At 38.0% G+C, this 12,490-nt stretch overlaps 1 protein-coding gene across 1 annotated transcript; it reads right to left on the reverse strand.

The window, feature by feature from the left end:
* Window positions 1-581: 581 nt before the first annotated feature.
* Window positions 582-12,218, reverse strand: LOC130010631 (polyadenylate-binding protein 1-like). Its single transcript, XM_056098368.1, has 10 exons — window positions 11,997-12,218; window positions 9,429-9,571; window positions 8,491-8,781; window positions 8,211-8,285; window positions 7,644-7,877; window positions 6,472-6,675; window positions 4,804-4,966; window positions 3,808-4,067; window positions 2,895-3,116; window positions 582-2,020 (listed from the first exon to the last, which is right to left on the reverse strand). Exons 2-10 carry the CDS (start codon window positions 9,549-9,551, stop codon window positions 1,949-1,951), a joined length of 1,644 nt encoding a protein of 547 aa, XP_055954343.1. The 5' UTR covers window positions 9,552-9,571; window positions 11,997-12,218; the 3' UTR covers window positions 582-1,948.
* Between the last annotated feature and the right edge of the window lie 272 nt (window positions 12,219-12,490).

Here is a 12,490-nt window from a genome sequence, read left to right on the forward strand (position 1 = left end):
AATTTCAACTGGAGGCAGACCACTAAACTGTTAATGTGCTTCCACAATAGTATTCTTTTAGTGGGATTTAGTAACTGGGTATAAAAAAAACCAAACTATAACCATACTTATGGAAAGGAGCTTTCATATTTCCCCATAAGTATGTATAGTTTTGTATTCCACAATAATGATATGGCAGACAAGGTATTGTCGCTAACCATCCAAGTTATTAGTCGTGGGTTGGGGTAGCGGTTTTTAAAGGGTACGACCTACTTTGCGATATCAGGGTAGTCTTAATATTAATATGGCAGACAATGTATAGTCTCGAACCATCCAAGTTATGGGAGTATGGGCTAGCTATTCAGGAATGGGCAAGTCTTTTTTCATAAGCGAAGACTCCACTTAAAAATCTTTATTTGCATTATATTCCCCACCCTTTCAAAGTCCTTGGCACTACGACCTACTCACAGTCAAATTCCAACTGTCAAGGGTTTTTTTATGTGCCCCCTGTTGTGTACACAGGATCTTGGATCTTTAGTTCCATTCAAATGACTACAAATGAGCAGATATCAATATGGGAATATATAACAACAAACTAGATATATATTTAATCCAGAATGATAGTTTTATTGTAGAGAAATTAAAGACTGGTTGAAAGGAACTAGAAATATGAAACTTTCCACATAATATGGAAACAGATTTGAATTCGAAGAGACCTTGTTATAAAAATAATTCATAGAAACTTATCCGTCCCCAATTCCCTGTTTTCTTTCATAGACTGATTTCTCTAGGAAAACAATTTACTAAAAAAACATCTGAGACACCCCCTTGACCATTAAGTTCAAATCAAGACAATGTCTGATAACACATTTATAGAGTTTTTATCCAGTATGAATTCTCATGTGTCCCTGTAGACTACAAACATTCACATTTAAAAGTTTTAATCTCCGGTGTGCATTCTCATAAGATGCTGTTGATCACAACCACACCCATTCTCGGGATCTGTTGATCACAACCACACCCATTTTGGGGATCAAATTTGAATCAATTATTTTTTTCCAGATGGAATTCCTTAATTTGCCACTCGATTGTTAAAATGCATTTTCATCCTAAAATTTCTATCACAAGATCTCTTAACATGAAATCATTAACTAAAATATAACATTTTTACAATCCTTTGAAAAGGAAACAAAAAAATCTGAACAGCTTCTTTTATTGGATGTACAGTGTTTTTTTAACCAAAGAATTTCAAAAATGTACAAAGAAAATAAAAGTTAAAAGAAAATAATCCTCAATAGTAAACCATTTCTCCATTAATAAACTAAAGAAAAAAAATATCCTACAAACTGGCAATTTGTTTTGCGTTTTTTTTTTTTTAAGTGAATGTAAATAAACAAGTATCTACAAATTGAAAAATTATTTTGCAGTTTTTTTTAATCATTTGTATTTTTTATCTTTCCATGAAAAGATTGGTTTTGTAGATTTGTCCCATCTTTTTTTTGTTAAATAGTTCTTAAATTTTGATCTTCATCCCAAAATTAATTTTCGGAAACTAAAATGAAATTAAGGCTGACACTTTGACTTGCCCAACACAAACTGAACGCTTTGAAAAGTCAATTACTTGACTAGAAGTTTTGACAATATTAAATATTCCTTTGCTTGTCAAAGTCCACTTTCAATTTAATTTCAATTTCAGAAAATCTACGTTACTTTGGTAAATATTTTTTTTTATTGATAATCCAAAATTTTACTGTTTTTTTTTTTTCTAAATAACTTCAAGTACCAAACATCTAAAGTAACAAATTTTGTTAATTTTTTAGATTTGTAAACCAGGTGAAACTATTTTTTTTTCAGAATTATTTTAAATTTTTTTTGGGTATGTTGGTGAAACGGAGTTCCTTTTAAAACTCTAAGAAATTCTGTGAATCTGGTGACAACTGATCCAATGCTAAATCCTTTCCAAGGGAGATTACTCAGGGCCTTTCTTTGTAGCACTCTCTTTGGCTTGATGAGCCACGAGTACAGCCACAGCTTCTTCAACCTGAAAACAAATAACAAAATTACTCAAGGATTTAAGTTAAATTCCATGTATTAAGTTAAAGGAGCTAAATCACTAATATTTGGGACCTAAACTGATTTACAGTCAATCATTTCCATTTTTACTCTAATATCTAAATCAATTATGTTTGGCGAAATACACCAGAGTCTCAATGGCGCTGAAACGTATTATGGTACACGATTCGTGTACCAATGGTAAATGTTTATTTTGTCTTAAATATTGGATATCAGAAATCCATCCTTTCCCAGTAAGATAACATCAATGTGTGTTTTCAATGCCGAAGACTTTTGATGATATTGAGTTAGAGACAGCTACTTTTAGTTATGCCGTACGGCTGCGCTTCTGTCGAGACTCTTAGTGAAATTGTAACTGTTGAAGAGTTCTTATACGAAACGCCAGTGTTCACGTGACCTTGGTTTTTCTTCCCAATTAAACTAGCTTCTTCTCAGCCAACAGGAAACAACCATCTGACCTCGCAAAAAAGTTGTAAGAGCTAGCAGATAAGATATTTAATGAAATGAAATGGGGTTTAACGTCCTACTGTTCTGCTCCTAACCTGGGCTAATGAAGACGGGCATACGCCATACAGTGTGCTATGAGGGAAATTTTGCCCGGGCAGCGGCGCTACAGCCTACTCTTATATCGAATTCCAACTGCCAAGGGATCTTTTACGTGCAGGCCAATGTGCACGGGACCTTGGTTTTTCGTCCCATCCGAACGACTTAACAGCTGTCCTTATCAGGCCCTCTGTCTTGCATCACTGACAAGGGGAAACCATGCCGAAAAAAAAAGATTTTTTAATGCCAATTATATTGTCAACATATTCTCTGCTCAAAAGCAAATTTTGATTTCATACCTTGCCCTTGAGAGATTCCTGGGATTCCAACATGTGCAACAATTCTGAGTTGTCAATTTCCAGCAACATTCCAGTAATTTTACCAGCTAGATCTGGGTGCATAGGATTGATCAGAGGGAATAATCTTTCTCCCAACATCTGTTTCTTTTCTTGTGGTGGAGCAGCAGCCAACATGGAGGCGGTCAATGGTTCCTGACCAGCAATTACCACTGAAGCAGCAGGCTGCAATAGAACATCAAGTTTTATACAATGGCAATAAATTTATGACTGTTTGTCAAATATTTATAACTGGGTGGGTGGAGGGAAAGTATGAAATGGGGTTCAACGTCCAATTTTCTGCACCTACTGAGTAAATAAAGATGGGCATACACAATACAGTGTGTCAAAGTCAAATAACATTGGGGTTTATTGTCCATTTTTCTGCACCTACTAAGTAAATAAAGATGAGCATACACAATACAGTGTGTCAAAGTCAAATAACATGGGGGTTTATCGTCCTACTGTTCTGCTCCGAACTGGGCTAATGTAGACAGGCATATGCCATACAGTGTACTATGAGGGAAATTTTGCCTGGACAGCAGCACTACGGCCTACTCGTATATCAAATTCTAACTGCCAAGGGATCTTTTGCGTGCACACCAATGTTTTTCATCCAACCTGAACAACCAGACAGCTGTCCTTGTCAGGCCCTCAACCTGCATCACTGACAAGGGGGAACCACGTCAGAAAATCTGGATATGCACACACACAAACCTAGACATAAGGCACCTGGCAAAGACTGTTACACACATCACACAACGTAAATATTATAATAAAGACTGCCAGATGCCATGATATTTTTTGTCACCGGATTAATTTTCTCACCATACGAATTGTGTACACAGATAAAAAATTTAAACAATATGATCCTTACCTGTGACATGACCTGTTGACCCATTTGAGGATTTCCTATTTGATTGTTGAATTTGAAGGCACCTCTCTGGGGTGCAGCCATACCGGCAGCCCCTGGGGGTCCTCGTGGCATACCTGGACCCATCATTCTCTGTCCACCTGGCTGACCACCAGCTTGTCCAGTTTTAGGTCGAGCGTTCATGTTAGCTCTTACACCCTGTTGTCCACTACCCTGGAAGCGAGCTGGTCGAAGTTGATTGCTTTGAACAGCTTGGAAGCTTGCTGAAAGAAAATTTGGGAAATAAAACATTTCATTCAATGATTTCCATAATGTGTGTTGGACTATTCTTTAGTGGTCTGAACTGACATAGGAACTGTATATTATATGTAGTTGTTTCCCCTGGACAAATTACAAGACGGCTTAGTTTTTATAATTAATTGAAAGGTAATTTCATTGAAGCTAGCTTTATTACAAAAGTTTCATGATCTGTAGGTTTCAGCAGTCAGTTGGGGATAATTAAGTTTTAATTCTAGCTGCTAAGGGTTCTTTAATGCAACCAGTAACATTACACAGGATGGGCCCTTGTTTTCTAGTACGATACGAACGACTAGTCACTGTACCTTTACAAGCCATTCTTTCTACACCAGACAACGAAATACCAAGATAGAAAATCCTCCATAACTTTTTGGGGCAACACTGGGAGTCGTTCGGATGGGACGAAAAAACAAGGTCCTTTGTATACATTGGCATGCACACGAAAGATCCCTTGGCAGTTGTAATTTGATATAAGTGCCACTGCCCGGGCCAAATTTCACTCATAGCACATGTATGGCGTATGCCAGTCTTCATTAATCTAGTCGAAGCAGAACAGGACGTTAAACCCCCATTTCATTTTTGCAACACTGGGATCGAACTCTAACCCCATTGTCAGTCAGTGTCTCAATCACTAGCTTTTTTAGGGGAAATGCATTCTGAAATTGCTCGCAAGACCATCTTCATATTTATATTATTTCTCACCTCCTCCTGGTGCAGGTTGTCTGACTTGAGCCTGCCATCTTGGACTAGCTTGAACTTGTGGCATCTGAGTTGGTGTGAAGAATCCACGAGTAGCCTGAGGCAGTTGGGGAACAAAATAACCGGCTCCACTTGGTTGGAACATCTGACTGTACTGAGCATTTTGCTGAAATTGAAAGGGATGATTATAGCTGGATAACCGACCAAATTACCTCAAGACAAATAAATTTTACACAAAGAACACATTTATTACCCTAAAAACCCTTCAATGACCAAAATTATGATTAGAAAAGCAAAACAGTGATTTAATCACCCAAACATCAATGGTAGATATTATTCAGCTCGAGTTCAATCTTATTAACATACAAATCTACATTACGTTTAGTTTTTTTAATACTTTCGATGGCCTACACTACATAAAGATCTGACCGGTTGTAGTAAAAGGTCGGGTCAGAGGTCGTGCGAATGGCTTTTAACCCTATGGCGTCAGACATTGATTAATCTATCAGTGTCGACGTTTCTAGTGGGATATCTAAAGTTCCGTGCATCGCACTCCAGGAAGTCGCCGTAACAGATGGATTCATGGGCTAATCCCTTGCACCATCGAGAAAGCAGATTATATAACAACTCTTCCAGATCCTTAGTGAAGTGCAGACAAATAAAACAAAATTTTGAACTATAAAAAAACAAAACGAGAGAGAGAGAGAGAGAAATGAGGTTTAACATCCACTCGACACAAACTAGGTTATTTCGGGACTAACATACAGTTTATTTTTTTTTTATTTCAATAATTAGCTTGCGCGTAGGGGTCTTTAGCAGTGGGAGGAAACCGGACGACCAGGAGAAAACCCACGAGGTTGGACAGGCGACCATACCCCTTGTCACGTACAACCGGGGATTCGAAACCACACCAGTTGACTCAATGACAGGCTTTATGATACTGCACGCACGTGCTAACCATTCGGCCATCCAACCCCCCAAAACAAAACGAAATAGGATCTGTGTTTTAATGAGATTGGGTTCAATTGGATAAAAAAAAAGTTCAGTAGAAATCATTGGTATGTGTCGACCACATCCTATACAGTGGATACCAAATGGTACAATTCATATCTTTGTAATGAATGTAAAAGAAACATTTTTGAATATTTCTTTGAGAGATACAATTTTCACAATATTGTAGTTTGCTAAGAGATTAACATTCCCTTAATACTTATGTGCAAAAGGCTTAAGATTAAAAATATCCCCCTTAAAATAGTCAGACTAGCTTGTCTGAATACTAATTTTATGGTGAATGTATGAAATTTCACAAGCACATTACATGGAAGGGCAAGATAAGTCAAATTGTCCCCCTCCATTCCCATCAACCATGGAGGCTTTATAATACAAAATGGATTTGTCTTTTATATCTGCGGTTAACAGGGAAACAAAATTGTAGAGAGAAATGGGAGTGTGAACGTCTACTCGACTCATTTCAGGTCTAACATATGGTTCAATTTTATTTCAATAATTCGCTTGCATGTAGGGGTATTTAGCAGTGGGAGAAAACCGAAGGACCCAGACAAAACTAGTGAGAATGGACAGGCAATGTATAAGCTGGGAATCTAAACCATACCTGTTGACACAATAACAGACCTTATGACAAAATACACGGTACCCACCCCCAACACTAACCTGTTGTCTCATGGTAGTAATACGTTGCGTGTATTGAGAAGCTAAATGAACCCTACGTTCCTCTTTACGTTGAGCAAGAGCAACATACAGAGGTCTGTCGTAAACAATTCTACCATTCATTTCAGTGACAGCTTTAGTTGCTTCTTCTGGTGAACTGAAGCAGACGAACCCAACTCCTTTTGATCTGGTTCCATCTCCCATCACCTGGAAAAGTAATTTGTTTATTCGCAAGATCCCTTTAACGTGTATAAATACAAATTCCTCATAATAACGATACACAATTAAACAAACAATAAGTCAGTACAGTTCATAGGGGCTAACCATTTTAGACCCATAATTGCTAATGAAGAAATTATCAAACGTTACGGGAATTCAATTCTTTGAATCCCAAAAAGAGAGACAATCGTGTGTATAAAAATTATCTAAACCAACCTAAACAGCTGAAACACATTGTATGAATAATCGAGTCACGCTTCTACCCACAAAACCTCAGTTGTTTGTCTGGCCCACCCGATTAGATTTTATTACATACTTCGAGAAGGTATTTGTTGAGTAATAAAACCTTCTAGACTAGTAGTTTATCGAGGGCTGGCCGTCCTTACCGCACGGTACAAATATTATCACCACTAGAAGCAACAAATTCCAGAACAAGCCAGAACTCATACCAAAATGGCCGCTTTATACAAATGAGTATTTAGGGGAATACTAACCTGAACCCTAACCCTAACCCTTTTAAGAGAAGTAAAAACTAAATTAGACCCAAGTTCAGTCTTTTAAAAAGGGTTAGGGTTAGGGTTAGTTATCCCCAAAATTCTCATTTATATAAAGCGGCCATTTTGGACTCCGGAAGCACCCGAACCCTCGATAAACTACTAGAAGGTTTTATTTGTACCGTGCGGTAAGGACGGCCAGCCCTCGATAAACTACTAGAAGGTTTTATTACTCAACAAATACCTTCTCGAAGTATGTAATAAAATCTAATCGGGTGTCAGGCCTGACAGAACTGTGACAAGACTGCCATTCTGTAAATTCGGACCCTTCCGGACTTACAATCGAGCATGGACAATAAGTGTTTTGCACAACAAAATGCTTAATTTAACAGTCAAAATATTGATGGGTGAGAGGTGGCATGTTCACAACATTGAAAATAACATTATAAATTCTGTTCTTACCTTGGCACTAGTGATGGTACCAAATTGTGAGAATTCTTTTCTCAGTCGTTCATCATCGATACAGTCATCCAGATTTTTAACATACAAGTTCAGTCCTTGATAACGATTAATTCGCTCCATCTTCAATCGCTCAAATTTCTCCTTGAGCTCAGCCTGCCTTTCAGCACGTTTTTGAGCTCGACCAGCATACAATGTCTTGCCATTGAGCTCTGTTCCCATAATATTGTCTACACACTAAAATTCAGAACAAATTCATTTTTAGCATTGATTAGAAGGCAATTGTGAGTCGGAGAATTTTGAAAGCGAGACCAAAGATGTCAAACTTACGAAACAGTTTAAATGTTTCATCATCCATCTGATACAAATACTGATTATGGTTGCCAATGTATTTTAAGGGTAGTGTCTTACTAACAGGATCTGTTTTTACTTAGTTAAATCTCAAAGACAAAGCAAGTCAGTCCAGCAGGCATACCATGGTAAATTCTGATGAAATAATACGTCCGCATTATGAATGGGGACGTATAATAAAAAAAATGGCTATTTATATCAATATGTAATCCAATTTACCTTTTCAGCAGTTTCTGGATCTTCAAAGCTGACAAAACCGAAGCCTCTTGATAGATTCTGTTTATCTGTCATCACCTATAAAAATATTAAAATGGTAAAAAATAAAATCATACTGGGTTCAAAAAATATATGGTTCCTAATTTCAATTGAAAATGATAATTTTCAAAAATACCAAAATGAGTTTATGGTACTTAGGTCATGAAAAATACTTTTAATTACATGGCAAACATTGAACTATAAAATCCAACTTCTAACTACCAGAATCAAAATCATACTTTACCTTTGCACTGATGACCTTTCCGAATTTTTCCATCTCTACTTTCAGCTTGTCATCATTATACTCCACACCAAAGTTTTTGATGTACACATTATTGTATTTTTTAGCTCTGTCATCAATCATTGCTAAACGCTTAGGCTGGGGTATGAATTTTCCAACATATACTTTCTTGCCCTTTAACACCATACCATTGACTTTCTCAATAGCCTGTTTAGCCGCTTCTTCAGTTTCAAAATGAACAAAGCCATAACCTTTGAAGCCATAAACTTTGGAGCGGTGTTGGCTGGCGGCGCTCTGAGAGAGAGAGAGAGAGAGAGAGAGAGAAATGGGGTTTAACGTCCACTCGACACAAACTAGGTCATTTCGGGACAAACATATGGTTTAATTTTATTTCAATAATTCGCTTGCGCGTAGGGGTCTTTAGCAGTGGGAGGAAACCGGAGGACCCGGAGAAAACCCACGAGGTTGGACAGGCGAGCCTACTCCTTGTCCCGTATAACCGGGATTTCGAAACCACGCCAGTTGACTCAATGACAGGCCTTATGATACAGCGCACATGCTAACCATTCGGCCATCCAACCCCCCAGCGGCGCTCTGAAGAAAACATTCAAATTGATTGAAATTTTACCTCCATGTGGATCTCCTGGCTTTCTAATCTGCACTCGGCTCATATGAACCATAAAACGTCTACAAAAAAACTCATGTGCAGTTCAAACATTAGAAAATATTGGTGGACACATGCTTATATGATCTTTATGAAGGAAGCAGAGGTCAATGGACGTGGGGTTTGAAGTCATTCCATGCCTTTTCTTTCGGCTTGAAACACGGTGGTTCAGTGGAAAACAGGACTGATCGACGACCCAGGCTCAGACCTTGGGTTTCTCATCACTTCATTCAGCAATGATAATATAAGATTTCTCATGATGGGTTTGCTAGCTCACCTTACAAAAAATGATGTTTCCAAAAGCAGAAAATGTACGGTACAGAGCTTTGTTATCGATACTCTTATCCAGATTCTTAATGAAAACGTTTCCAACACCAGATTTGAAGTTGTTAACATTCATGGTATCAAGTGCCCCATCCGCTGAAAATATTAAATGAAAAATTTCAATGTGAATATAATAGTCAACTTAAAGAAGCCAAACCTCTAAATCAACATTTTCCATAATATTCAATAGTAGCCCATTTCGATTTGGTGTTGTTATCATAGGCCTACTGTGAAAATATATGTCCTAATATCCAATATTAAATATACAATAAGCATTTTAAAGTTAGTATACAAGTCGTGTATTCTATAGTTTCGGGCACCATTTGTAATGAACAAAGAAAAACATATCATACAAGACAATATGGAAGTAATTAGTAATGGCCGATTCACAAACAAAATGATAATAAAAGAAAATGGACTAAGCAGGCATGAACTACTGTCTTTCAAATTGAACTGTTCACGTATTTCACCGAATATAATTCATTAGAAATTACAATAATTTTTTAAAAATTGAATATAAATCACTTCATTGTTAAGGTGCCAATGAATAGAGCCATACGCCCATTAACAATGATACTGAATCACTCCCTGCTAATTAAAGGGACTATCCCGATTTGAACAGAATCTCAAAAATAAAAGTCCGAGTACGTATTTAAGCACCCAAATATAGAGAAATGGTGTATTTACCTTGTCTCAAAATTTCAGCTCAAAATATTGAGCCGTTTGGACGTGAAAGTCAAAAATGCTTATCCGGACACGTAACCCTTTTAAGATTTCTGGTCAATTTTTTCGTTGGGCGACCTGATAATCGTATAGAAGTCTATACAGTGAATGACCCGTGTGCTGTACTTCATAACGAAGGGTAAATTTCACCTACACATTATTTTTATAAAACAAAAGTCTGGTTTTATCCAGACACCGTATAATACAGTTTGGACACTGGTCTCCATTTCCAGATGAAGACTGACGGGTTTAAATTGTTTGAAAACGTATGAGAAATATTGAGTTAGTTGCTCGGCTCTTATGTAGAGGATTTTAAGGGATTTTAACACAAAATTAAACATTTTTATTCTCCAAAATATTATCGGGATTGGCCCTTTAAGTAATCATTGATGGGTTGGGATGGCTTAGTGGTCTATAGTGCAGTGCCGGACTGCATGGGTCCACCTGTCCATCTGTCCGTGACAGGTGGGCCTAAGCTCATGAAAAAAAAGTGGGCCTAAGCCTATAAAGAAAAATGAGAAAGAAAAAAGAAAAAAAAGAAAATAAAAAAAAGGAGAATAAAAGGATTTTGTTTTTGACACTGAAGAGAATTCTCAAATTCATCTAATGATAGTGCTCTTAAGTCATTCTGTTATCTAATTGTATCAGGAAATCAAAAATTTGCCTTCTTCTGCGTTGGTCTGAAATGCTTGGAAAATGGGTTTGTGGTTGTCAATTTTCAAAATTTTCATGGGGGGAGATCCCCCCCCCCCCCCAGACCCCCCTCGGACGCTGGCGCGCCTTCATCACACTCGTGATAGTGTTGTGCTTCGAGCTCTAGCTGGCCGGTGACCTATGGCTTGCGGCCATTGTTTTGATCCCTGGTGTGAGTGTATGTGGCTTAGTAACAGGGAGACACGGTGGCTAAGTGAGTAAGGCGCTGGCTCACTACCCTGGAGGTTGCGGTTCGCTCCCGGTGTTGGCCGAGAGAGTTCATCTGGATTTTCCAGCGGGGTTTCCCTTTGTCAGTGGTGTAGGACGGAGAATCTAACAAGGCAAGCTGTCTAGTTGATCGGTTGGGACGAAAACCCGAAGTCAACAGACACTGGCATGCATGTAAAAGATCCCTCGGCAGTTGGATATAAGAGTAGGCCGTAGCACAGCAGTACGGGCAAAATTTCCCTCATAGCACACTGCATGGTGTATGCCCGTGTTCATTAGCTCAGTCGGAGCAGAACAGTAGGACGTTAAACCCATTACTATGTGTATTATGGTTACCACCCACAGGAAAGATGCATGCAACAAGACAGAGTCAGGATCAATCTCAATTTTAAACCGAATTAAACTATCTACATATATACTACGTAGAAAGACTGGGGGTGGGGGATGAGTTCGCCATGTGACAGGAAGCGGTAAAATTAATGCCCCTCCTTTCAAAGAGAATTAACATATATCCAATGATAAACACAAAGCATGTGGTGTTTTCCATTTTTAGGGATTCTTATTCATTATGACGAAATAGATCTGCCATATTGGATTTGGTTTTATCGCCATCGTGGACATTTTCTGAAATCTCTGTCATCGAGTCAAGTGTCGTGGTTTCGATTCACCGCTTGTACATAGACAAGAAGTAGGGTGCCCTTAACAGCCTCGTGGGTTTCCATCCATTGCTAAAGAACCTTACGCAGAAGCGAATTATTGAATTAAAATTGAACCAGATGTTAGTCCCGAAATGACCTAGTTTAAGCAGACCCATTCAAAAGCCAAGTTTAACCACCTTAGAAAAAAAGGGCCTTTAAGCTGGTTTATTTTGCCTCACCTTTGAGTTGAGTTCACAAAAAAAAATTTCTACTGTGTCAAATTGGCTTTCCCAGAAACCTGGTTGGGTATTCCGTTTTCCTTTTCTAAGAGAAAGTAGGAAGATACTATATCCGTTCCTCTCCAAGGTAGGAGGACCCACACTGCAGGTAAAAATTATTTCCTATTTAGTGTAAATAGGTATTCAAATGAGTAAAAGACTCCATTCAGCCCGATCACTGACAGCCTTCACCTCCGTAGATTTGTTTTGTGTAATTATGTCTGGTGTACTCCCCCTGCACTTTCTATCAGGTATATTCAAGGGAAATAATTTCAACTGGAGGCAGACCACTAAACTGTTAATGTGCTTCCACAATAGTATTCTTTTAGTGGGATTTAGTAACTGGGTATAAAAAAAACCAAACTATAACCATACTTATGGAAAGGAGCTTTCATATTTCCCCATAAGTATGTATAGTTTTGTATTCCACAATAATGATATGGCAGACAAGGTAT

Source organism: Patella vulgata, chromosome 1, assembly GCF_932274485.2.
Source record: "Patella vulgata chromosome 1, xgPatVulg1.2, whole genome shotgun sequence".
Lineage (NCBI taxonomy): Eukaryota > Metazoa > Mollusca > Gastropoda > Patellidae > Patella > Patella vulgata.